The sequence below is a fragment of the Giraffa tippelskirchi genome, chromosome 8 (assembly GCF_054371585.1).
Source record: "Giraffa tippelskirchi isolate mGirTip1 chromosome 8, T2T-mGirTip1v1.2.pri, whole genome shotgun sequence".
NCBI lineage: Eukaryota > Metazoa > Chordata > Mammalia > Artiodactyla > Giraffidae > Giraffa > Giraffa tippelskirchi.
The window spans coordinates 94080157-94108107 of NC_137282.1; the positions used below are offsets into that span (position 1 = coordinate 94080157).

At 43.0% G+C, this 27951-nt stretch overlaps 1 protein-coding gene and 1 pseudogene across 11 annotated transcripts in view; one reads left to right on the forward strand and one right to left on the reverse strand.

Moving 5' to 3' along the window:
• ARL15 (ARF like GTPase 15) overlaps nt 1-26388 on the reverse strand; it is a 632366-nt gene extending 605978 nt beyond the window's left edge. For all 11 annotated transcript variants that reach the window (XR_014061457.1, XR_014061454.1, XR_014061455.1 and 8 more), the window contains exon 1: nt 26254-26388. Coding sequence is in view for 3 of the 11 variants with exons in the window: in XM_081517766.1 (XP_081373892.1) it covers nt 26254-26301 (48 nt within the window). In the remaining 8 variants the exon portion in view is untranslated. The remainder of the gene's footprint in view (nt 1-26253) is intronic.
• LOC145517071 (3-oxo-5-alpha-steroid 4-dehydrogenase 1-like) lies at nt 1916-6197 on the forward strand (annotated as a pseudogene).
• Nucleotides 26389-27951: the final 1563 nt, after the last annotated feature.

The window sequence follows — 27951 nt, forward strand, 5'->3', positions numbered from 1 at the left end:
AATTTCTAAAGAGAACAGACATGTTGAATTTGTAGTCAGTTTAGAGAGCAGGCTGTTTTACCAATGTTAAATCCTCAACTCCATAAACATGAACTGACTCAATTTATTTAGACATCCTTTATCTTCTTTCAGCAATATTTTGTAGCTTTCAGCAGACAAGTTTATTCTCAAGTGTTTTCTTTTTTGGTGATGTTGTTAATGGAATTATTTTCTTAATTTTTGGATTGTCTGCCTTAGTATATAGAGATACACTTGATTTAAAAAATATTGATCTTGTATCTTGCAGCCCCGTTAAAAGTGTTTACTAGCTCTGATAGTTGTTATGAATTCCTTACTATTTTCTATTAAGAAGCATGTCATCTGAATAAAGTTTTACTTCTTAAAAAAATAAAAATAGATTTAAAAATAAAGTGAATAGACAGAGCTGGGGCAGTTGGCATAAAAATCTAATAAGGCAAGTCTGCACACTCAGAGCCCTTATTTCTCTGATTGTATGAACAAGCAAGCCTCTTAAATTCCTACCCTCCACCTGGGAGGATAGATTGATCCAAACTTCTCTTCACTCTCAGGCCAGAAAACGGAATCACAAACAGGGTGAGGAGCCCACCCAAACCCACTCCTTTTGAGAGAATAATTGGCATTTCTGCAGGCAGAAATCCTAGTCAGTCAAGTGCTCCTTTAAGATGGTGAATAATTTCTAGTAAAAGCAAATGAAACCATATCTGTTGAAATGGAATGCAGCCAAATATAATGTGATTTAGAAGAAGGGCTATGATTATGTTTTTTAAGTCACAGGAAGGGGAAAAAAAGACATTTATTAGGATGCTGGGTGTTTTACATTCTCATCTCATTCATTCCTCACAACTAGAGCAAGGCAGGTATTTCTAGATCTATCTATCAGATGGAAAACTGAGGACTACCAGTATGTGGTGAGCTGGATATTCAAAACCTTTTTTTTTTAGTTAATTTTTGTTATCTTAGAGACTGAAATGAAAAATACATACTCAAATGTACTGTACATGAAATTTTAACACACCGGAAAACACCCCACACATTAACTAGTGCTGCCAGAGTGATCTTCTTTTGGCCCAGGCAGTGAGGGGTTGGGAGAGGGGATTAAAATAAAACCTATAATCTGCCTTCTGGTTGAAGAATAATTTAGAATTGAGCTCCAGTACTTTGGCCAGCTTATACGAAGAGCCGACTCATTAGAAAAGACCCTGATGCTGGGAAAGATTGAAGGCAGGAGAAAGGGTTAGAAAGGGATGACAGAGGATGGAATGGTTGGATGACACCACTGACTCAATCAACGGACATGAGTTTGAGCAAGCTCCGGGAGATAGAGAAGGACAGGGAAGCCTGACATGCTGCAGTCCGTGGGGTTGCAAACAGTTGGACATGACTGAGTGAACAACAAAATTTTTAAATCTGTAACATTTACAACTATGATTCTATTAGAATCTTGCTTTTCCTTGACATCACACAAAAAAACAAAATGCACAACTGAATGAACTAGAAGATGAACCTTCAGTTCTCATCCATCTAAATGGATCAAAACAACACTGATCTGAATCCAAATTCAGTTCTGTTTATCAAAACAACTTCACTGTCCTCATTGACAATATATAATACATATATTAAATGCTTAAGTAAATATCAGAGCATAAATTTGTAAAACTCAAGTGTAAAATATCACATCTGTCCTGTATATCTGAGTTCTGCATAAAATTGGTTGGGAAAAAAAGAATTCCAACAATTACATGAAAAGACATTTGAAATCCACCTATACACATCACAATGATTTCAAATAACTCATGGTTAAAGTGAGGAGAGATTGCTTGATATACTAGGTCCAACTGATAAGTAGGCAGAGAGTTAAAAGGAACTCTGCCTCTACTTCATTTTCTATAACATAATGTCCCTGACAGGTGGGGAACAACTTCTACCTTGACATTTCCGATTCAAGGCAGATAAATAAATCTTTTAAGAAAGTTTCTCCTTACTCTGAACCAATTCCTGCCTTCCTATAATTTTGATCCTCTCGTTGTAGTCTGCCTGGAGATTCAATACAGGATACTACCCTACATCCTTGTTATAACTGGAGCCACTGATCACACTGTCTCCTTCTTTAGAGGTATCCCACAAGTACAAAAACCAAAACTCTGATGTCAATGAAAAATAAAATGAAATATTGCCTCTCTTCAAGGAGACAAATCCTACTTTACCAGTCCAGAGGCTCGCAAACTTCAATCCATGGGCCAAATCTAGCCCACTGCCAATTTTTGCTAATACAGCTTCCTTGTAACACAATCACGTCCATCTATGTGTTATCTCTGGCTGCTTTTGTGCAACAATGGCAGAGGTGAGCAGCTGAGCCAGAGACCTTATGGCCTGCAGAATCTAAAATACGTCCTAGCCATCCCTTTACAGAAAAAGTTTGTCTACTGTGATCTAACTCATCCATCATCCAGTGTTTTCTCACAAGCAAAGAACTGTTACATTCAATGTTACAGGCTATACTGCAATCACTGAAAGATTTATCCCTGTAGTATATACGATGCCCAAGTACCTACCAAATTAAGCATTTCTCAGTAAGTACTTGTGAAACAGCTTCTGGGCTGACTATGCTATGGTTTTTCCAGTAGTCATGTATGGATGTGAGAGTTGGACTATAAAGAAAGCTGAGCACTGAAGAACTGATGCTTTTGAACTGTGGTGTTGGAGAACACTCTTGAGAGTCCCTTGGACTGCAAGATCCAACCAGTCCATCCTAAAGGAAATCAGTCCTGAATATTCATTGGAAGGACTGATGCTGAAGCTGAAACTCCAATACTTTGGCCATCTGATGTGAAGAATAGACTCATTGGAAAAGACCCTGATGCTGGGAAAGATGGAAGACAGGAGGAGAAGGGGACGACAGAGGATGGTTGGATGGCATCACTGACTCTATGGACATGAGTTTGAGTAAGCTCTGGGAGTTGGTGATGGACAGGGAAGCCTGGCATGCTGCAGTCCACGGAGTCGAAAAGAGTCGGACATGACTGAGCAACTGAACTCAACTATGTGGGGCAAAACCAGCTCAGGGTTTGGGCTGCAGCACCAACCTCAGATAACTGTGCCCCCCGTCCCCACTGCCACCCTGTATGTGGCCCATCAGGACCTGCCTTCTCCCTGGAGCTGGCCAAGGGGTTCCTGCTGGACAGATTCACTCCCCTACCTGGGCTTCCGTGCTACATGCTGCTGAAGATGGTGGGCTCACCTTCTGGGCGCTACATGTCACCACACTCTGCCTTTTGGCTGTTGGCAGCAGAATAGCCTTGAATGGTCTCTGAATGGGCTTTCCTCCGAGCTCAGTTAGTAAAGAATCCGCCTGCAATGCAGGAGACCCAGGAATCTCTGCTGGAGTCCATTATGCAATCCTATCTGGCTCACTATCAGATAGGATTCCTAAAACATGTTTTTCTCCTGTCATTATTCTGTTTAAACCTTCAGGGGCTTCCATGGCTCTCGAGAAAAAGTCTAAATCCCTGAAATCCAAAGGTTTCCTTAGTCTCAGTTCAATTCAGTCACTCAGTCGTGTCTGACTGTTTGCAACCCCAGGGACTGCAGCATGCCAGGCTTCCCTGTCCATCACCAACTCCTGGAGTTTACTCAAACTCACGTTCATAGAGTTAGTGATGCCATCCAACCATCTCATCCTCTGTCGTCCCCTTCTCCTCCTATCTCCAATCTTTCCCAGCATAAGGGTCTTTTCCAATAGTCAGTTCTTCGCATCAGGTGGCCAAAGTATTGGAGCTTCAGCTTCAGCCCTTCCAATGAATATTCAGGACTGATTTCCTTTAGAATGGACTGGCTGGATCTCCTAGAAGTCCAAGGGACTCTCAAGAGTCTTCCCCAACACCATAGTTCAAAAGCATCAACTGTTCAGCGCTCAGCTTTCTCTGCGGTCCAACTCTCACATCCATACATGACTACTGGAAAAACCACAGCTTTGACTAGACAGACCTTTGTCAGCAAAGTAATCTGCTTTTTAATATGCTGTCTAGGTTGGTCATAACTTTTCCTCCAAGGAGCAAGCATCTTTTAATTTGATGGCAGCAGTCACCATCTGCAATGATTTTGGAGCCCAAAAAAATAAAGTCTCTCACTGTTTCCATTGTTTCCCCATCTATTTGCCATGAAGTGATGGGACTAGATGCCTGATCTTAGTTTTCTGAATGTTGAGTTTTAAGCCAACTTTTTCACTCTCCTCTTTCACTTTTATCAAGAAGCTCTTTAGTTCTTCTTTGCTTTCTGCCATAAGGGTGGTGTCATCTGCATATCTGAAGTTATTGATTTTTCTCCCAGCATTCTTGATTCCAGCTTGTGCTTCATCCAGCCCAGCATTTCCCATCATGTACTCTGAATATAAGTTAAACAAGCAGGGTGACAACATACAACCTTGATGTACTCCTTTCCTGATTTGGAACCAGTCTGTTGTTCCATGTCCAGTTATAACTGTTGCTTCTTGACCTGCATACAGATTTCTCAGGATGCAGGTCACATGATCTCTTCTCTTGAAGAATTTTCCACAGTTTTCTCTGATCCACACAGTCAAAGGCTTTGGCGTAGTCAATGAAGCAGATGTTTTTATGGAACTTTCTTGCTTTTTTGATGATCCAACAGATGTTGGCAATTTAATATCTGGTTCCTCTGCCTTTTCTAAATCCAGCTTGAATATCTGGAAGTTCACAGTTCACGTACTGTTAGAGGCTGGCTTGGAGAATTTTGAGCATTACTTTACTTGCGTGTGAGACGAGTGCTATTGTGCAGTAGTTTGAACATTCTTTGGCATTGCCTTTCTTTGGCACTGGACTGAAAACTGACCTTTTCCAGTTCTGTGGCCACTTCTTTCTTAATCTAGACCCACCCTTCTGTCTGTCCCATTATCTCCACCACACCCAACAGAATCCTCCCTTCTGGCCAGGCCAGCACCTCCTGGTCCTGGGACCAGCAGAACTCTATCCAGTTGCTTTGTCCACATTGTTCTCCACATGGAATGAGCCACACACAATCTGCCTCTTTCTCTGTATCTGTCTAAATATCGCCTTTCTAAGCTCAGCCCAAGTACTTCCTTCTCCTGCTCACATTTGTCACCTTTTATCTGTATCAAGAATGGCAAATAGGTTTCACTATATATACCAGGTCCAGAGAATGGAAAATACACTGCATGGAGAATTCTGAGCCTTCATCCCTGCTCAGAGGGAAAGCATTCTGTGATCAACAGCGGTTTCTGCCAAAGGCACAAGGGGGAGAAGTGACAAGATATCTGTTACATATCTTTTCCACCTTTCGGCTGCCGGCTGGAGCTGCCTAGGCTGTACGGGATCTGCCCTTGCTGGCCCCATTGCTCCTCACAGGCACTGTCAAGTGTCTCAACCGCTGGCCCAATAGCATCCTCCTGGCCATTTTTCTCGTTCACTATGTGCAATGGGCCTTGACTTTGCTGTTTCTGAACCAAGCAGGAAAGTCCGTGCCTTTTTACGCCTTTCTACTGGCATTTGTGTTCTGCATCTGTAACAGCTACTTGCAGAGTACCCACCTGAGCCAGTAGGCAGACGACTGGCTACTGACCCCTGATTTCTAACAAGTTTTGTCTTGTGGTTGATGTGCTTAGTTACTCAGTCGTGTCCGACTCTTTGCGATCCCATGAACTGTAGCCCGCCAGGCTCCTCTGTCCATGGGGATTCTCCAGGCAAGAAAACTGGAGTGGGTTGCCATGCCCTCCTCCAAGGGATCTTCCCAACCCAGGGATCAAACCCAGGTCTCCTACATTGCATGCAGGTACAGTCTTTATTGTCTGAGCCAGCAGGGAAGCCCAGTGGCTTGTGGTTGATAGGCATACTGATAAACATCCATTCAGATCTTGTTCTAAGGAACTTCTGGAAACCAGGAGAGACTGGATATAAAACACTGAGGCAGGGCTTGTTTGAATACATCATTGCAGTCAACTCTGGACTTGACAACAGTGCCACTAGACCCTCTCCAGCTGGTCCATCCAAGGCTGGGCTTTGGCTCTGTTCGCTTTCTGTGTCCTGTTCACCAGGGCTCAGCAGCATCACCAGTGGTATCATGAGAAATCTGAAGATTATCCAAAATACAGAAAAATTATGATTCTGTTTTTAAGTTTGTTGTCAACGGAATTATCTTCAATGTGAAGCTTTTTGATGATGCCTCTCTTGGCATTACATAAATAAATGTATATCTCTGTAATTTTTCTGCTCCTTCATCCTCTTCAAGATTTGCTCTAAGAGCTCTTTTCCCCTAGCAAATTTGTAAGCTACCTAATAACAGTCTAATCAAACTGAAATTGCAGGTTAAAGTATGACACTGCATACCAGGTCAGGAATCTGGAACTCTGTAATTGTGGCTGACCCTCCACTGATTTGGGGTTTGCCTCTGTAGACCAAAACATCTCTCTACACCTTACAAATCCCCCAACAGCAATGGGTCTGAGGTCAAAGGTGATGTCACCCCCTCCCCAGCCCATGTGAATGCACATTTCGTCTTCATGCCTCTCATCCCACTAGGTGGGAGAGGCCTGGGTACCCACAGTGTACCTATAGCTTCTCACTGTTGGGTGCTAGGCAGGCAAAGAAGTTGGGTGTAGACAAAGCCTCCAGCGGAGGCTCGTGCAAAAGACCTCTAGCACCTTCTGCAGCCTGGCCCACCAGGTGACTTCACTGGCAGGGCAGGGTAGTGGGAGCATACCTGAGGAGCAAGCTGCTGTGTCCTCCACAAAAGTGACTTGTTGGAGGCCCTCAGCTGGGAGCTCAAAGGTGCCACAGGGCAGCCCTCCCATCTTGGATCACTCACCATGAGCCATCATGAATCCCTGGCCTGGGATGGTTTCTATTCCTCCTTCCAGGTATAGTTAGAAAAAATTTTAAGGCACTTTTTAAGTTTTTCTCAATATTGCAAAGCTGTAACTTGAAGCAGAATTTCTTATTTTAGATGCACTCAAAAACTCCATGGAGATAAATGGCAGTAATAAAATGTACTTCTTATTACCAGATACATAAAAAAAAAATCTCCTCACTAGAAGGCTGTTGACTCTCCTGGCCCCTCTGTGGAAATCCAACGAATACATGGTAGAATCCCCTCCTCTCCTGGGACAGCACTGCCTCCATTGCTTCCACATTTACAGAGGTGGGAACTGAAAGAGGAAGTAGGGTGAGTCCATGTTTGCTAACGATACTTGGTGGCAGAGGCCTTCAGGACGTCGTGTCCTGGACATTCTCCTGCTGCCACCTTTGGGCAGGAAGCAGGTTCTCCTGCCCCTCCATGTTTGCTAACGATACTTGGTGGCAGAGGCCTTCAGGACGTCGTGTCCTGGACATTCTCCTGCTGCCACCTTTGGGCAGGAAGCAGGTTCTCCTGCCCCCCTACACTTTAGGCCCCTCATCAGTTCCCTCCATCCTTCTACTGGCTCACTTTCCTAACCAAGGGTTCCTTCTCCATGAGTTTTCATGAATTGTATTCTCCGTGTTACAGAGTTACAGAGTTTCTTAAGGTTTTAATTGCACAGAAAACCTTCCCTGATGCTTAACAAAAAAATGGAACACTTTGGGGGAAAACTTTGTGAGCAAATAAACTTTGGCACTTTTTCTGACTGAATAATTACTTGAAACCATAAGACAATAAACATTTAGGATCTCCTCCAGAAAACTAAAAAATCTAAGCAAGTCCTGACTGATTTGGGCCACTGGATTCTAGAAGGCATACCTGGCCAGAAAGATACTTGTCTGTGAGTCAGAGACGTTCACTGTGAGTTTTACTTCTGTTAGTGCTTTATTTTTGAGTGACCAAAAGTCTGGGTTAATTCAGGATTTGATGTACGGTTACTACTTCAAGGCATGCACTTGATGGCTGACATAGGAAGAGATCTTGATCTATCATGACTGCCAGTTTTCTATTTGCTAAAAACTGTAACAAAGCAAATTATGACCAATTTGTTATTGTGTTAATTATAATAATCAAGGAGATTAATAAAATTATTGTTAAAAGAATAAGCACTTGTAGAATGAGGATAGTTAGATAGGAAGAGGAAAGAAAAGATGGGGAAGGGGTCAGGGAGGGTAGAAATAGGGCTTTACTTTTCCCAAAACTTTTTTTTTTTTTTTTTACTTTTCCCAAAACTAATCTGGGCATATATCCTTCAAGGAATTATTTTAAAACCTAGCAGATCCCTATTCTACTGTAACTAGGTATTTGAACACAGGGCTGCACATCTGAATTAAAATTGAGGACCTAAAGTCACTATGTTTCATTTCAAGCAAATAAACAGTGATTGAAATGTTGTTTAGTAAAGAAAAATCCTTGCTAATTTTGAATACCCAAGAAAATGCTACCCACCCTTTTTTAATTGAAATTTCTTTATTTTGATTTAATCTACACAGAGACTTTCTAAATTGAAGTATAGCTGATATACAATATTATGTAAGTTACAGGTGTATAATAAAATGATTCACAAATTTCAAAGATTATACTCCATTTACATTATTATAAAATAGTGGCTAAATTTAGCAAGTTGTACAATATATGCTTGTAGTTTATCTTATACACAATAGTTTGTAACTCTTACTCCCCTACTATCACGCCCCTCCCTCCTTCCTCTTCCCACTGGTAACCACTAATTTGTCCTTTATATCTGCACGCACATCCACCTTTAAAAGAATATTCATTTGCTATTGCTGCTGTTGTTTTAAAATCACCCATACAATAATATAAAAACTGCAGAAAAACTGCAGCCTGAGTCCACAAAAATGACAGAGAACAGTTCCTCCTCTTCAGGCTCATGAAGTACTCCTGCCCACAGCCCAGGATCAGCTCACAGGGGCCCTGAAAAAGTCAGGAAACCCAAAGGAAGCCCAGGAATGATCAAATAATCCTGTCTCGATGACCCAGTCTTTAGAATACGCATCTTAAACCCAATAAATCATGGGGAAAATCATGTTACACTAAGAAATATTACTGGTAAACACCAGGGATGTACAATATTTCTATGTAAAATAAAACAGGGAGGAAGAGAACTTCAAACATCACAAGAGGTTTTCTACATCTAGCACAGTGATGTGGGGGAAAAAAAAGCACATTCAGGAAACATTCAAAATGACAACATTATCCAATAAATCAGCCCAGTGCTCTGCTGTCTACAACATGCTGCCTCTCAGGAAACACTCGTAAGGGAAGAAAAGTTCTCAAAAGCAGAAATTTGACTCTCAACCTATTTGACTGTGATAAAAGAGAAGTTGAGAGTTCCAAGCAACAGTGCAGTCTATAGTAGGACCTCAGAAAACTTGCCCCCTTAAAGTGAGTTGACCCACTTGGCCACACTTATGTAACAGCAGAACCAGCCTGTGGCAGGACATGGGCCACCCACTGCTATGCCAGGACCTTTCACCCCTATAAATGAGAAACAGCTGCCACTTAACCCATCAATAAGCAGCTGCAATATTAACCCCCTCCCCCCAAACCTCCTACAAATACAGTACAGAGAGTCAGACCAGAACAGCTCGCTGGAGTAAGGAAGTGGAAGGACCCTCCTAGAATATCTGTCCATCCCTCTTATCTGGGAGCAGGATGCGCCCCTTCCTCCTGGCAGCCAGATTCTGTCATGTGACCTGAAGCCCTGGCTATAGTTAATTGGATTGAATTGGACCCAGACCCAAGCTGAGCCAACCAGATTCTCTCCTTCTGGAAATCTGATACTGAGTTATGAGAAACCAGATAGTCGGGTTTGGAGGTTCTTACATTGGTTTTTTGCCCCCTGGGAACACTGACAATATCTGGAGACATTCTGATGTCACAGCTGGGGTAGGGGAGAGGTTGGGTGTTGCCAGCAACAAGGGCGTAGAGACCAGGGATGCAGCTAAACATGCTCCAGCGCACAGAACCATCTCCAACACAAAGAATCAGCAGCTGCAACACTTTTAACCTAGTTACTCTGCACTATGTTAATTAGGTAGGGGCAGAAAGATTTTTGAAAAGATGGTATTAGAAAAGGGAATAGAATCAGAATGGGGTCTTTTTGGTGACAATAGTATCTTAAGTTCTTGTTTTATGTAGAAAGTTCCAACCAGTAATAGCAAATACTTTTACCATGCTCATGGTACTAGGCTCTCTACTGAATGCTTTCATATTAATGTATTTTAACTCAACTCTGAGTGGTAGGTAGGTAGTATTATGCCCATTTCGTATATGAGGAAACTGAGGCACAGAGGCCACACAGTAAGTAAGTGACAGAGTTAGAATGCAAATGCAGGGGGTCTGACCCAAGGTCAGTGCCCTTAAATATTACTCTGTGCAGCCTCTCAGCCCAACCACTGACTTAGTAGCCATCTTGTGTACCTATGTCAGGCTCTGGGAACACAAAGAAGCCCACAACCCCGCCCTGCACTGTGACACACTGTGTTCTGTCCAGTAACAGAGAACCAAGGCTGTAGCTAGCGCATCAGCACTTTTCTGCCAGTGTGCGTGGGGACCTTGGCAAGCTGGCTGGGGGCTGGATCGCAGGCATGCTTGCCCCTTTGGTCGGGAACCTCTGTATAGTTAGTGTCCAGTGAGCTTACTGGAGCAGCCCTGGAGGGAGCCTCAATTCAGGCTTGTCAATGGAAGATTGCAAGAGAGAAGACTTCGAGTGAGCGGGAAAAGATGAACTTTCCAACCAGAAGTTATTTCTGCAACACTACACTCTGTGGTCACTTTAGACAGAAGCCAGGCTCACAGTCTTTGCAGCTTTATCAACAATTCATCCAGATTACTATGTGATTGTCTGGACAGGAAGGTACTCTGACAAACCAGAACTAAGCAAGTTGCCTTCACAAAACCAACTCCTGGTCTCAAGAAGCTGCCTGAGACTGACCAGCTTTTGGTCTAGTGGAAAGATCTGGGCCATCTTCAGCTTCTGGACTCAGCACATTCGACCCCCAATGCTCTGCCTTGGAAGTCTAGTGTGGGAAGGTTTGAAGGACCTAAACTGCACGCCGCTTCCAAGGAGACATAGCCCGTGAGAGACACGGAGATGCTGACAGACTCCCTTAAGACAGCCCTGTCCCCTCTCTCACCAGGGACCAAGACTCCTTTGGAAGCACTACTGCTCTTAGCAAAAGAGTAGACTGAGGGTCTTAGGAATCAAGTAACGGAGCTATGCGTGTATCTGAACAAGAACTTCCTTGCAGCAAAACCAACTTGGGCCCACTTTCTCCCATCTGCCTGACCAGGGAGCTGCTACATCAAATTACTCTGGGAAAACATCCACCTGATTCCACCATCTTCCATGTTACAGTTATTCTTACCCCACACTCTGTGGAGGCTCTGTGCCTCCTCTCCAGCAATTCAACCTCTCACAAGTCCAGTCCCTCTCCAGCCTCTCCACAGAGCCCTCTTGACATGGTGGTGTTGGTAAAGGGGGCGGTTTAGGGGGTGGTGGTAGAAGTGGGGATGGTGGGGTAGTTAATAATGCATTAATTATGCAGTACTGGTTAAAAGGGAGGGCTTCCTGGGTTCAAAGCATAACTCTGCCACTTCCTAGCTGTATTTCCTTCAACAAGTTGCTTAACCTTTCCATGTCTCAGTTTTAACATCTGAAAAAGAGAGATGACAGCTACCTCACAGGGCCCTTAGAAAGTGCCTGCCAATATATAACACTGTGAAGCGGTTTTCCGTGTTGTTGCTAGGACAACAGTAAGAAGAGGGTGGCAGAGAAAGAGGTGTCAGGCATTGTTTCTAGAGTAGTTGTGCTATTTTAGTTAATCCTCACAACCAACCCAACAGGTAGTTCCTCTTACTATCCTACTTTACAGAGGAAGAAAATGAGGCATTGAGAAGTAAGCAACTTGCCAAATCTAGAGCGGTGGTGCCAGGCAGGCATTTCAGCTCAGAACCTGCTGTACTCAATCACGAAACAAAAATTCCTCTGCACCCACAAAGGCTTCCTAAGTGCCCCCTACCTTGTGGCCTAACTCAGTCCCTGGAGGTCACCCTGGAGGATCTCCAGAGCCCTCCTTTTCCCCTGCTCCTTTCAAGACTCAGGGCAATGAGCTCTAACATCTAGTGCTGTCTGCCTTTCCTTGTCAAGGACATTGGCCAACCTTCCCCTTTCACCGAGGATCGCTGAATCTGCCTCAGCCTTTTGCTCCAGCCCAAGTCCTATTGACTTTGTCAACCACAAGGGTGCGCTACCCAGCACCTTGGGTACATTGCTCTTCTTCCTAAGCTCCCCATCTTTCCCAAGGTCAACCACAGTTACACATTGAGCCTTCTCTCCAAAAACTATTCTACATCTGCAATCTTAAATTCATATACCCTATTGTCTCCTACAATGAGTTTTCTCTCTCAGTTTTCTGAACAGTTATTCCAAATAACACCTATTGTTCAGTCCCATCAGGACCACTCATCCTCACATCCTCTACGCACTCTTCCTTCCTCTCCACCAACTTGGAGCTCACGGTGATCTATCACTTCCACCAACCTCTTGCCCAGGTCCTAAATTTTCTCTATTCCATTACCCACCCAGTAACTCACCCCGGAAAAAGCCCAACTTTTATCAATCTAACTGTCCACCTTCTTGAAGCCTTCCTTTCCAGACAAAGTCTGGAAGAGAAAAAAACGAAAGTACCATAGACATTAGATTTTCGTCATCGGTGGGTCATGGTCTCCGATGACTTCAACAGTGTACCACAACCAATGCACCTGTGTCCTGGTCATCACTGCCCTGGTCTTTCATTGCAGCTACTTCAGCTGCAACCCCTAGGCCACCATATTTCAGTCACACTCAGCAAGACGACCTCATGTTCCACTTCATCAGCATTTAACCATCTCAAGTTCAGTCCCCTTTAGAAAGCAGTCCCTCAATGTCCCTAGTCGCCTTCCAGTTCCACCCTGAGCCTTCTCCTCATCCACGGTGAACAGCCTTGACTGAAGCGATGTCATTCCCTCACTTCCCACTGGGCCTCTGAGAGCCTCTGACCAAGGTCACCGTGCAGCCATCATCTTCCATGATCTCTGGGCCACGGGAAACACAATTGGCTACTTCCTCCTCCTGGAATGTCTCCCTTCTCAGCCTGTGGGATGTGACACTCTGCAGGTTTTCTCCCAACCTTACAGCTCTCTTTCTGTCTCAAGATTCCTTTCCTTTTGCTGATCACACGAAAACCGTGTGCCTAATATGTACCGGCCGAGAGAGACACTAGACTTCCTAGGGTTCTCCCTTCCATACTGAGCACAACCCTCCCTGGGTGAGTTCAGATGTGGCCATGGCTTCAGTTACCATCTAAATGGTTAAGGATGTGAGGTCAGACATTAGTAAGACCTGGGTTCATATTCTGGCTCCATCACATTGCAGGCGTGACATAATTTCTCTAAGTCTCAGTTTCTAATCTCTAAAAGGATAAAAGCAATAAATCATGCATGAAAAATACTTAGCACTGTGCCTCACAATGATAATTTAATAATATAGTTACACACACATATATATATATGGCTTTCCAGTTGGTGCTAGTGGTAAAAAATCTGCCTGCCAATGAAGGAGACGCAAGAGATGCAGGTTTGATCCCTGGGTCAGGAAGATCCCCGGAGTTCGAAACAGCAACCCACTCCAGTATTTTTGCCTGGAAAATCCCATGGACAGAGGAGTCTGGTGGGCTACACAATTCATGGGGTTGCAAAGAGTTGGACATGACTGAGCACATACATACACACACACACACACACACACACACACACACACACACACAGAGCAAGTAACAATAATGTTACATACTGCTTTTAACTCATCCAAAGCTCACCTCTAAGCTCCCACATAATTCAGATTCTTACAATGAATCTCAATTTGGACTTCCCACAAGCAGTACAAACTCTGAACTCAAAAGTCTTCACTTGCCTCTCCATGTACTATTCCTTCAAGTGTCACCTACCACAGTACATGACCTGTTTTGCCTCCGTGATGTCTATGGTGGTTCTAAAACATGCCCATACATCCTTTGACTTCCTGCCACCGAAAGGTGGTGACTGTCTCCTGCCCTTGTGGCTGCCTTGATGAACAAGTGCCATATAAGTGATGCTGCACAACTGCTGAGGCCAGGTTAGAAAGACCAGTAGCTTCCACCAGTTTCTCCTGATTCATGTACTCTTTGAACCTTCAATCTGGATGTAAGCAGATGCCCCAGGAGAGAGATGCCCCAGGAGTCCACACTTTCCAACCTCCCAGATTTGCATGTTGCCAGACCAGTGTTCTAAGAAGCCTTGAGATGCGGCCCAGCCACCATCTGATGGTAACTTAATAAGGAATCCTGAGCAAGAACAGCCTAGTCGAACCCAATTCACCTCCAGATTCATGAGTTTAAAAAAATGACTGTTATTAAGCCACTGTTTTAAGGTGGTTTGTTACTCAGTAATAGATAACCAGAACAATGCTCAAATCAAACACCTGAAAATTATCCCTAAAATCTCCTTTGTTCTCATCTTCTACAGTCAATTACAAAATCCTGGCAATTCACAGATATTACTTAAATCCATTTACTTTTCTGCATCCTTCCTGCCTCTATCTGGCTGTGAACACCATCATCTCACTCCTGAATCAGGACAGCATCTTCCAAACTGGGCTTCTTCCTCCCATCCGCTGCCCTTTCCAGTCCTTGTCCACACTGTAGCCTGACCTGATCGTGTCACCCTAGGCAAACTTTAAAGGTTCCCACGATGTGACCCTAGGTGGACTCTGCAGCAAAGTGTACCCAACTGTTCCTGACTCTGCTCCAGCCACACTGAGCCCTGGGAGTTCCTTAAAGCAGTGGGGTTACTCACCCTCAAGTCTTGGAACATGCTGTTCCTTCTGCCTGGCCCTGGCCCTGCCTGTCACTAGGCCAACAGTGACACTGTTGTCAGTGACACTGACAGCAGACAACACTCCTCAACTTCAATGTTGCAGATTAAAAATGACTCCTCTGAAAAGCTCTCTTTGGCTCTCAAGTCCAGGTTAAGACTCCCTTTCATACACTCTATTAGTAACCTGTATTTCCCTCTGAGTAGAATATGCCAGTCCAAAACATAATTGCTTAGTTTTCATCTCTACAAGAGTATGAGTTCTGTGAGGGCAAGCCAATGTCTTATTCACTTGTATATCCCTAGTGCCCAGGACAGCACCAGAATACAAAAGGCTTATAAAAAATTAGAGCTGCTTGAATAAACGATAATTACATAAAGGCAAATTTATGATCACTCACTTAAAGAATTAGAAAGAATGGAAAAAAAGATAGCTATTCCAAGAAGGATACAAGATGATTGAGGAAACCTTTGAAATAAAAGAAACACTTAAGATATCTAATTAATTCCACCTTTTTATAGATGAAGAAATTGAAGATGGTGACACTGACTGGTTTGCCAAACCTTATACTGAGTTGCTTGTAAAGCCAGGAAAACTACCAGGTCAACTGACCTCCATAGTACCTCTTCAGCAAGACAAGATTTTCAAGTGAAATCACACAACTGAAGAATATAGCCAACTAGTTTCTTCAAATTAAAAAAATCTGCCTTATGATCCTCTTATATTATATTGTTCTCATGCCTGAATATATGGAAGTAGCTCTGGGCAACTTTAAATTTCTTTGGGGTACACACCCATCAAAATAAGTAAATTAATGACTGACAAAGTAAAGACTATTGGTAAGGATACAAAATAACTGGACCTTTTACACTACTGGTACAAGTCTAAGTGGTAAAACTACTTTGGAAAATGTTTGGGAGTATTTAGTAAACCTAAACATATGTATGCCCCGTGAACCTGAAATTCTACTTTACCCAACAAAAATGAGTTATTTCCCCCAAAACCATAACAAGAATGTTTGTAGAAGCTTTATTCCAAATATCCCCAAACTGGAAACAACTTAAATGCCCATCAACAATAGAATGAATAGTTTAGTAATAGTATATTCATACAATATTAATTTGCAATCAGAAAAGAATTGATTTATGCAACATGGATGGATTACACAGGCATGCTGAGTAAAAGAAATTACACACAAAAGAACACCTACCTGTGATTCCATTTATATGAAGTTCAAAATCAGGTAAAACTAATCTATGTCAATACTGCCTAGGAACGAACACCTAGGCAGGAATACCCTAGAGAGCCTTCTGGGGTACTACATATCCACCTGGGGGTGGTTACAAGACACAGGTACACATAAACTCGTCTTCGTTACTGTTGTTTATTCACTAAGTCGTTCTGACTCTTTGCAACCACACGGACTGTAGCCTGCCAGGTTCCTCTGTCCACAGGATTTCCCAGGCAGGAATACTGAGGTGGGTTGCCATTTCTTTCTCTGGGGATCTTCCTGACCCATGGATGGAACCTGCATCTCTTGCATTGGCAGGCAGATTCTTTACTACTGAGCCACCAGGGAAACCCATAAACTCATCTAGCTGTGCCTTTAAGACTGTACATGTTATTGTATGTAAATTACACTTCAATTAAAGAGAAGACAATTTGTTGACTAAAAAATGTCATTAGAAAAACATAAGTGCACATTCATTTTATGTAACAGCTTATATTCAAGAAGGCCAGTATATACATTCTCATTCAACCCTCAAAAAAGCCCTTTGTGAAGTTTTTTTGTAAATAAGATTCTCATTTACTAGTCATAATTACTCGGAGAAGGCAATGGCAACCCACTCCAGTACTCTTGCCTGGAAAATCCCATGGACGGAGGAGCCTGGTAGGCTGCAGTCCATGGGATTGCAGAGAGTTGGACACGACTGAGCGACTTCACTTTCATGCGTTGGAGAAGGAAATGGCAACCCACTCCAGTGTTCTTCCCTGGAGAATCCCAGGGACGGTGGAGCCTGGTGGGCTGCCATCTATGGGGTCGCACGGAGTCGGACACGACTGAAGCAACTTAGCAGCAGCAGCAGCAGTCATAATTACTATCTTAAAAAAATACCTGAATCAGAGCAAGAAAAAGGAAATAAAAATTAAGTGATAGTAAAAATTAACTTTAACATTCTTTCAGGGACTAGAAGTCTCAATATAAGTAATTTGCAGAACAGATCAAAAAAAAAAAAAAATGCTTTACCCAAGGTCAAAAACAAATCTTTTGTGCCCAGCTCTTAAAATGTACAAGAATGTGTTCCTACGTAATGTTTAGTTACATTATTTCACAAAAATTGTACACTGCCATTTTTGGAGAGTAAAAAAATCCCCACAGTGTCACTGAAGCTGGGGGGGGGGGGGGCGGGCTGGGGTGGGGAGCGGCAGCGAAGAGGGGAATTGCAGAATCAAGGTCAAGGACATACAGGAGGAGACTCACTTTTATCTACACTTGCTCCCCACTTCTGTTGATGCCATTATATGGACTCATACCAATCCATATAGAAATTATAAAGCAATTTTTTTTAAGAAGCACTTCAGCACTAAAAAATACATAATCAATAGTCATCACAGAGGTTCGGATGCTATCTGAAGTTTTCAAATGAGGAAATTGTGGTTCAAATTAATCTTAGACCAGGTTCTCAGCATTTGGGTTTTAGAAGTAAGTACATTCTAAATATTAATACATACATACAAACTTGAGTATGTTTAAGGATTATCATCCTTTTATTCTGACAGGTAGTAACACTGAGATAGACAAAGAGATACTGTTATTCATTGTCATGAGAATAGACAGCATATTTTAATATCCACAAAAAGGTGGAAAGATATAACCTCATATATTTAAGTCTATAAATTAAATGCATGATGACTTTATAACATTCTTGACTTTTCCTTTCTGGACTGAACATTTGGAAAACACCTTATACCATGCAGGTAAGAGGTGGACTATCTGGGAAATCAAATACAGGGTTTCAAACTTTTTCTTTTCTATCACAATAATGAAAACACGTACAGTAAGATTACAGATGTGTGGCCAACCCTCATAACAACTGAGACATCTGGGGTTACTCCTGACCCTCAGTTTCCTCAACCATCAAACAAAAACACAAATTCCTGCACCTCAGAGGGTCACTGAAAGGACCAAACAAATGGCGAATGCATATTAAGCACTCTCTGCAGGATCTAGGGGATTCCCTGGTAGCTCAACTGGTAAAGAATATGCCTGCAATGCAGGAGACCCCAGTTTGACTCCTGGGTCAGGAAGATTTGCTAGAGAAGGAGTAGCCTACCCACTCCAATATTCTTGGTCTTCCCTGGTGGCTCAGCTGGTAGAGAATCCGCCTGCAATGTGGGAGACCTGGGTTAGATCCCTCAGGATCTAGGGGGCTTCTCTGGTGGCGCAGTGGTAAAGAATCCGCTTGCCAGTGCAGGAGACATGGGTTCAATCCCTGGGTCAGGAAGATCCCCTGGAGAAAAAGTGGCAACCCACTCCAGTATTCTTGTCTGGGAAATCTCATGGACAGAGAAGCCCGGTGGGCTTGAGTCCACGGAGTCACAAAAAGTTGGACATGACTTAGTGACTGAGCACACAGGCACGCAGAATCTAGGCCAGAGCAAATTCTCTATCAATCATCATCGTTATCATCATCTTGACTATTATATAATTTTGATTTAACAAACAGCAGCTGGTTTGTTAACTTATTTAATCAATAAGTCAAAGCTTTAAAATGCAGGTACCTTTTGATTCTACATAAAATCTACTAGAACTTGATCATTAAAATATTCCAAAGGATTAGAAACACTGCCAGTAATAATCTCCCTTTTTGAGATGCACTGTGAATATTCACGTATTAATGATTATACAATAAAGAAACTTGTTTAATTTTGTTTGACCTAGTTTCCAAACTCACTTGGCATCAAAATCTCTTTTTGAAACCACAGGACTACTGCTTCTTACAATACACTATCATAAAATATCCAAGAGCTTATAAGCAATGTCCATTGCAGGATTATTTATAACAAACAGCAACACTAAAAAAATTGAAACTTAGAATAATCAGTGATAACTTAATAAAATTATGATTCACTGAAATGCACATAATAAAATTTCATTAAACAATTCATATGACCCATTGTGTGGTACTAAAAACAAGTAAACACACACACACAATCATGCCTCAAAACCAACACCTTTTCTTTGAGCTTCCCATAAAATCCAAATAAGATCTCTACATATAAAGCCAGAAATGGTAACATCTAAACTAGAAATAGAAAATAAATATCTATTAATACAAACAGGAATATTTATTAATCTTAAAAACATTACAGAAATAGAACAAGTTTCAAGACAATAAGGGTGATATGTTACAATTTTATTAAAATTACTAACCACAAAGAATACCATATTGTTTACACATATATGCAAATATAATAAAAATGCAAAAAAAAACCCCACACATGAGAACAGTACCCACTTGCTTTGGGGTAGTTGTCACCATGGAGAAGGATGAAGAAAGTATGGGAAAGCAGAAGGCTTTCAGCTTAAAGTTTCTTTTTTTAAAAGGCATCCAGCATTTTGAAGTTAAAACAGCAGAATACTAACAGCTTTAATCAGGGAGGTAGGTACACAGAAGTGTCTTCTCATTTTCTGTACTTATCTGAACATTTGCATTCATTAAAGATAAAACTGTGAAAGAATCATATTTTGCTTTAGCTCCCGACTCTATGTACAGACTGATCAAGCAACAAGTGCAGGCCTTCTGCGCCTCAACCAATGGTCCTGGGACGGCTCCAGACTGTCAACTGCTCCACCAGAGAGCCTGGAGAAGCTGCTCTCTCGGTGAAGAGAGAACTCTCAGGAATCCCTCTGGGGGAGGAAGGCCACAACTGCTAGGGTCGGAGTCCTTGACCCGGAGAGAAGCATCCAGAAGTCAGAACCATTCCCAGCAAATCTGGGTACAAAGGAGCCTGATAAATGAGATGCTCCTGCAAAATCATGTGCATCTGGCTGTGAACCAAAGTGCAGAGCGCCCATGCTTATGCACCAGGGTGGGGCGGGAGGGTGCAAAAGGTGAGCGAAGTCTCTCATCTTAAGGTACAGACACATGTACTTCCTCAACTGCAGCAGAGCTGTCACTGAGTTCCCAGGAGGGCTTCTCACAGGTGACGGCAGTAATCAAGTAACCTCTCAATTTCCAGCCCTGTGTCTGAATCATGGCCCCGCTCGCTCATCCTCTTAACTATTAATTATTACCAGTTACAGCAGTACTGAATAATGCTTACATGCTAGCTGGTACCCTAGCCCTGACACTCGGTTACATGATCCCAGCCATTACTCCACCTCACAGAGCCTTAAGCTCCCTCTTATTCTAAGTCAGTATGTCTGTCAGTCAGCAATATCTGGTCAACAGGACTGTTGGAAGGATTAAATTGGGTAATGCAGGTAAAAACACTCTGCACAGTACCATGATATATAGTTCTGTATTCACCCTGCATCAGACTCAATTCTAGTGATAAAAGGATAATCAAGATAGTCAGGGACCCTGCACTGATACCAGTTTCAGATTCAGATAATGAAAACATCTGCAGAGCAGCTCAAATTAAGAGTTTTAAGATGGCAACCACAGAGCATTCAGCCAAGCATGGGGGCCCTTCTGAGCCACGTGCCCATGAAGCCAGCCCTGCCAGAAGCAAATGTGTTCACTTTGCTGATACTCAGAAATGAGGGTCAACAAGAACTGGGTTTCTTAGATTCAACCAAACACCAGAAGCATTTAGGGAGATGCCAGGGGAAGAGCCACAGCATAAGTAAGGAGGTCACAGGCTCCAAAATAAAAGCCCATTTTTAACTCAATTTGTGAGAAGTATCAGCATTTGTTAACCAAAATGCAGTTACCAAACTTTCTCTGAAAATCTTTTCTTCCTCAAAAGCAAACCCTTTAGCATCAGGAGACCACCCAACAGAAATTCATAAGCAAAAGGCCACTTGGGCCTAGTGTCTGCTAGGCAAAGCCCCACTTTCCAGGCAGCACTTGCTTAAGGAGCACAGCAGATTTCAAATAAACTGTCAAATAGATCCTGAGTCTCAGGGACCTCTTCAAAAAGACGACCGGGCCTTGTGACTCGAAGGTGTCCTTGCAGTGACACTAGGGGGTGGAGTATCAAGGTTGCCTGGAAACCCATGTGCAGTTATTTGATAAAACATTAGATGGTGAAGGTCACCTAGGTGCCCAGAGTCAGAACATCACGGGGTGGAAGGCTCAGGACACGACACAGTTCTCTTTCTATCCAGCCTTCCTCTTAACAGTCATTTAGCAGAGACAAGTCTCTGAGCATAGGGGAACATCGACCAGCCTGCTCCTGGCCCCTGGTTTCTTGACTGGAGAAGTAACATGGTAATTACATGAAATACACTGTAAAATGTTCAGCTGCATTCCAACAGCTTTAATACCAAGCTGGAAGGAAGGCAGTGAAGAGGGAGGGTTCTGGGACCACAGTCTCAGCTCTGTTACTTGCTAGCTGTGTGAACTTGGGGAAATGACAGAACCTCTCTCAGCCTTGGTTTAATGCATTACATGTGGAAAGGATTTACGTTATCCGGCACCACAATATTTGCTCAATAAATGGTAATTATTTTATCCTCATAATACCTACGCTTAACTCCCCCCACCCTCAGCATGCCTACAAGCACACAGCTTAGGCATCCTTCAGAATGCAAGCTTCCAGAGGACATGAATCATGTCCCCATGTGTGATCTCTTGGGAGTCATGCTACAAGCCTCGAACCACAGACAGTTGAGAACCAGAGCTACTGCCTTATATTGCAGTTTCTGCCTCATGGTCTGGATATTTTTGCAAATTTTTTGCTAAAAGAACCAGTTATTGTGTTCCCTTTTTATCTTATGATTTATTAATAAAAGAACACCTATGTGACCAACTAATACAGCTGCAGTTAAGATTAAAAATATATGGCCTATATTATCACTTTACACATAGAACACAGAAGTTATAATGTTCATAGTCATTCACAGTTAAAAAACAGCACACTTTTAAGACCATGGAACATCAGATAAAGTCATAACTATGCCTTCACTCCTCTTTTAGAATAGGCTCATTTACAACTTAGTAGAACCTCAGAGTTCTGTGTATCGATACATCAAGAGCTTCTGTTCTTGGTTGGTTGATTACTTGGTTTGTATTCTGCAAATGGTGATGGGTTTGTGCTGATCCATTTATCTTCTTTCACCTGATCTTCCCTATTGACACACAAATTTTTATATGACAGGTATAGCCTGTGACCAAGAAACTAGGCCAGGTTCACCAACCTATACAGAAAAAGAAACCTAGAACCCTGGCCTTATTAGATCCCAACCCAACATACAGGTGAAATGATCATTATCTGACAATTAGCAGCCAAAGAGGCACTTTTAGATATCACATTTTCAGGCCCAGCTTTGCATTTCAGTTCACAATGAAACAAAGAAACACACAGAGGGAACCTACCAGAGAGCCAAGGAGCACATCAGAGGCTGCCTCCTCCCCCACCCGCCTACCTATCTGTCCACTGCCACAGGTTCCTGCCGAGCCACCCACCTCCCTCCAGTCCTACAGCCAAGGAGATCCCAGTAGGGGCTCATTCTCCATGACTTTCAGGGTCATGCACAAAGCTGGGGTCCCATAAATATTTAGATGGATTAAGGAACATATTTTATTTTTTATAGGTAGTAAACAATCCTCAAGGGAGTCTTGTACTTCCTGCTTGCTGATGACACTAAATCTCTTCATACACTGAGACTAATTTAAAAGGTAGCCCAATCTTTAAAACTGGGCAATCACAGTCATTCTATAGGAGGCATAAGAATAATATGAGCAACATAACCACAGTGTATTAACATTCTACATCCGAAAAGCAACGTGCTGTTTATAAATCACTCTCCCTCCATCATCCCATGTAATCATCATTGGCATTACCCAAAGCATACCAAATTTTATTGATGTTATTTTGATGGCAGAAGAGGGGAGGAGGTAAAATTCAAGCCAATCAACATGAGTCAGGACACAAAGAATATTAAACTGAGAGGAATCTATAAGTTGATTTTATCCAACCTTCCAGGAAAACCTGGTAGACACGTTTTCCATTATACCTTAACTATTTTCTCCTTATTCAGAAAGTTCCACACACTGTCTTACTAGTTCTACCTGTCAGAAGAGAAACAGGAAGATGCTGGTACTGCCCACTGGAACAGCAACAGAATCTTCACCTACAGACCTGACAGGTGTGAACATGGCATTTAAAACCCATTCCTAAAATGAGAAAAAGGTATATGGCCTGTCAATACTGAGATTTTTATATTTAAATACTGGAAAATGAGATTTTTATTTTTAAATGGCCACCCAGGCGAAACAAATACCTTGATAATCTTAAAGTTAAGAGTAAAAGATACATTCTGCATTCCCCAGAGTAAAACACCTAATCCAAACAGATGTTATCTTGTCTTACTTTAGAAGCTGGAGAGAAAAGCTGTCCCTTCTCTCTCAATTCATTCAATTCAACAAATAAAGATAGGGTACAGGGTGATACATGTAATTACTGAAGATACATAAATTACCATTATTGTAGTTCCCTAAACTGAAATCAATCAAAACTTTATCCTAAATAGAAAGGAACTATCCCTGGGCTTCACCTTATCTGTCACCTCTAATTCATAGCATTTCCTTTAAGTTAAGAGATCAACAGTAGCCCCTAAGATCAGAGAGTTTTATCCTCTGCTTTAATATTCACAGTCTTACTGAAAGCACCTCTTTCTCTCATTTCTCTTCCTTCTACTCTCCTGCAATTAAAAAAGGTTAAGTGATGCCATCCAGCCCAAAGAACAATGGACAATGCACACACACACAGCAGCAACAAGAAGAAAGTCAAACACCGATTAAAAAGAAAAGAGAAGAAAAGATGGCATACACGCTATTCCTGTCAAGTGCATGGACAGGGCACTTACTCTAGTCTACAAGCTCAGCAAAATCCAAAGGGTCAAACTAGCAATGAAAGGAGTGCATTTTCTCTGGAAGGTAAGTAAAAGAACTTGGGAACTGATTCGTAAAATAAGATGCCAGTCAACGAAAATGATTTTCATTTTTCAGAAACTGGTTTTTAATAAACACCACATAAAAATTATGGAAAAGCAAATGAGTCCATCTGAAAGGCAAGAGGAATGATGTGTGGAACATCATTTTCTCTGAGAACTAAGTAAAATGTAAACACAGAAGACCACCTGCAGAGGCTTTTTCCTTTAATGTTTAAGGATTTCCTTAAGTCTTTTCACAGCGGATACTTGACACACTCATCAGAACCGACTTATTTCCTTTAAAAGTTTTTTCCTCACCACCAATGATTAGCCAAGTGATTTTTACGGGACTGTTTCACTACACTTGTGAATTTTTTTAAAAGCATAGCTAACATGACAAAAATAAAGATTTTTTAAAACTAGGTATGCATAGGGTATGTGGGGGCGTGGAAGGTAAAACAAAAAAGCCATGTCAAATTTGGGGCCCATTGATTTTGACACATAACTTAGGAAATTGAGGAAGAAAATCTGCTTTTAAGGTAATCTAGAGCACCACAAGCATTCCTCCATCAGGAAATTAACCTGAGTAATTAACCAGAGTCTTCCAATTGTTCTCCCCCACTAACTGCCAGTAGTGTGTTTGGCACCTCAAAGACAGGTTTACAATGCAATTTGCAACTTTAAAACTCACTCAGCAAATAAAACAGCAAGTTCCTTTTTAGGAACTTCTTAACTAAGCATCCAAAATCAGCTTTCATTTGTATAGGTAAGGCAGCCCTTTCCAATTCAGTAAACATCCTCAACAAACTTTGGCTTTCATTCGTGCAAACTGTAAGACAAAACCATAGTATTGTACAAGACAAGCTACAAAATAATCAGTTACTTAATTCAGAAAATAGTCTTTAAGAAACATCTGACAACTCTCTTATCCTACATAGCACTTTGCATTTTAAAGAACCCCCAATCAGATAACCTCCTTAACTGGCTACACTGTGGGCACCTAATGTCCCTTTATCACAAAGACAGAGGAAGTTACTGACATCAACAAAGGAAGAAAACAATTTGAATTCAGTTTTTGACTCCCCTCAAAGCACAAGGTCATGTATTAACTGCACTCACCACCCCTCCCCACAAGCCCATCAAACCAGGAAGATTTAGGGGAAATAAGCCCAAATACAAGACAGCATTACAAAACCAGTCCTTGTCCAGAGTTTCTTGACTATGAACGCATTCACAGTCTTTCTTAGTACAGCATTAGTGTAATTCCTAGAAGGCACTGGCAAATCTCTGCCAGGCCAATCTGCAGGCAGAAACCAACAGCATGTGTTCGACAAGATGACAGGACGGTCAACGTCTTTACCATTTACTTCAACTCTGCATTGCAACAGGGGTTCTAGCTAAAAAGGTAAACCTGGTAATTGTTTAGGATTGAACACAGCCAACATTAATGAGGATCCCCGTGAACACAAACATGCAGCTCTGGGGAAGTAATTTCTCGAACAATATGCGGTGTTTTGCATAATTATACACACACGCACATAAATCAAGTGCATTTTTTAAAGTAATGTTCAGCCCCAACATTGAGCTGACACTTTTCCCACCTAAACTTCTCAGCACAAGCCTGGCCTAAAAAGCACAGACAGGGTCCAATCTGTGCACCGGGTAAGAGACAAGCATCCACGGCAGAGACGGCGAGGCAATGCCTGCCTACCCAGTCCTTTCTACCCAGGCTGCGATGTAGTTTAGTCCTTTCTACTATATGGTAATGTGCTTTTAAAACCTCGCGGCGACCGAGGTCATAGCTTTAGAGATCTAATAACAACCAAATGACCGGAGCTGCCGGGCACTTAGTAAGCCATTCTGGTTATGGCTCTTTAATAGTACCCGGAGTTCTGCTAAAGGGAAAGGGGAAAACTCCTGCTTTCTGGGAAAGAAAGTCCTCTGCAGGAGTGCAGAGGGAAGCGAAGAACCGACCACGGACAGAAGACGCCCCGCCGCCGCGGCCCCATCTCTCGGGGAGCGTCCGTGCGCCCCTCGCCCCACAGAACCGCTGGCCCGGGCCGCACCTTTACCTGTCAGTTCCACCACTCCCTAGGAGCTGCGGTCCCACCGCCTCAGCTGCCACCCCTCTGAGTCCCGGCACAGCTCCAGAGCTGGCTGCGGGAGAAAGAACCCCAAAGGCATCCCATCCCAAAGAAAGAAAGCAAAAAGGCTGTTCCTCCAGGCGGAGGGACATCGGGCACGTTGGGGTCCGAGGGGCGACACGCCACCCCTGCCCCGCACCTACCAGATAATCCATGTACAGAAACGCCTCACTTATCCGGAGATCAGACATCCGGCAGCCTAAAGCATCCGGAACGGCTCCGAACCCGGAAAAAAAAGCAGCGTCTCTGGCTGCGAGCAATCAGCCCCAGAAAAAGCCAGCAACGACGAAAATAGCCGAGAGAAGTCGAGGAGCCGAAGATTACACAAGGGGCGCGTCGATTGGCCGGGCGGGCGGGCAGAAGGAAAGCAGAGCGTTCATTGGCTGTGGCGTCTATAAAAGGTAGGCCACTGCGGGTGGCTGGGGAGAAGCGCGGGAGCGGCCCGGACGCTGGTTCCTGTGAGGAGGGCGGAGGGGCGGGGGCTAGGGCTGCGCGGGCGGAAGAACGAGCCGGGAAGAGCGGAAAATCAGCCGGTGCTGTCGTCGCCGGAGTTCTGTGTGCTTCCGTGGCCTCTGAGTTGGGTAAATCGGAACCGAACTGTGTTCCATAGGAGGAGAGCTTAGTGTCTCCTCCCATCCCCTAGTAGGAAGCTCACGCTGAAACATGGGAGGCGTAGAAGCCACAGATACTTAATGCTCCTCTCCGGAGCGATCTCCCGAAGGCCCTGTGGCCTCGAGACTGCACGGCTGGGGTGACTGGAATGTGTAAGAAGGTACTGCGAACAGGCAAGCCTGTGGCTCGGGGGCGGCCCCTCCCCACTTTCTGGGTGTGAAGCGAAGGTGGACAGCTCCAGCCTGATGTCTGGGGGTATACAGAAGCCCCGCCCGCGGCTAGAGGTAACCTGGGAGGCAACCCTCTTATCAGAACGTTAGACTGCCCCCAGGAGAATCTGCTCTTCACCGACCGAAAAGGGAAAAGAAAAAAAAGTTAAGGGACTCTGTATAAGTCGGTTGTAGACTCAGGACTCTCGGGAAGCATCAGCTGGTCAGTTCTTTGCGTGTTTTGTGCCCAGTTACACGGTACACCATTCTACTCTCCCTGTAGAGAATGAGCAATAGGATGAGAAGCGCTCTGAAAAGACCCGAATAATAGTGTTTGGAACCCGATGTCATTGTAACAAGTAAAAGTGTCTATAAGCTGCATTTGATGTGTGCACTTCCTGGTAAATAATGTGGAAATTGGCACCAGAATTTCAATATTGCATTCGGCGTGGAGCGAAAAAGCAGTTTAGTCTATGAACAACTAAATCTTAAAACAAAAAGAGCCTTGAGTATTCTTATCCTGGTTCTTGTCTGATTCGGGCTTTTCTTCCTCTAAGTGTGTGTTTAAATTATACTTCTGAAGAAATTACAGTGAGTTTTTGCTACGCAGAAGCTAACGAGACTCAATATTATCAAGTCCCCAGATCCAGTTTTGATTGTTTTTGGCCTGGTGTTAAGTCAAAAACATGTATGTTTATACGATTTTTGACCTGGATTCTGGAGGTGATTATCTACTACAAAACTACAGCACAACTGGTTGAAATTAACTGCAGAAGTTAAAGGCCTCTCAAACTTGCTAGCAAAAGTAATTCAGACAAGAAACTGATTCTTTTTTTCTTTCTTTCTCTCTATAATTAGCATATTGCAAATAAGATAAAAGGCTTCAGTTAGCAAAGAAAACTTTTGGTCCATTGTCTTTCTGATAAGTAATGACTTTACTGTCAAGTGAGGCTCTTGAGTGGGCTGTAAGTTTCTATGCAAGGGAAAAGAACCACTCAGGAGCAGTTGGGTTCTACCCTT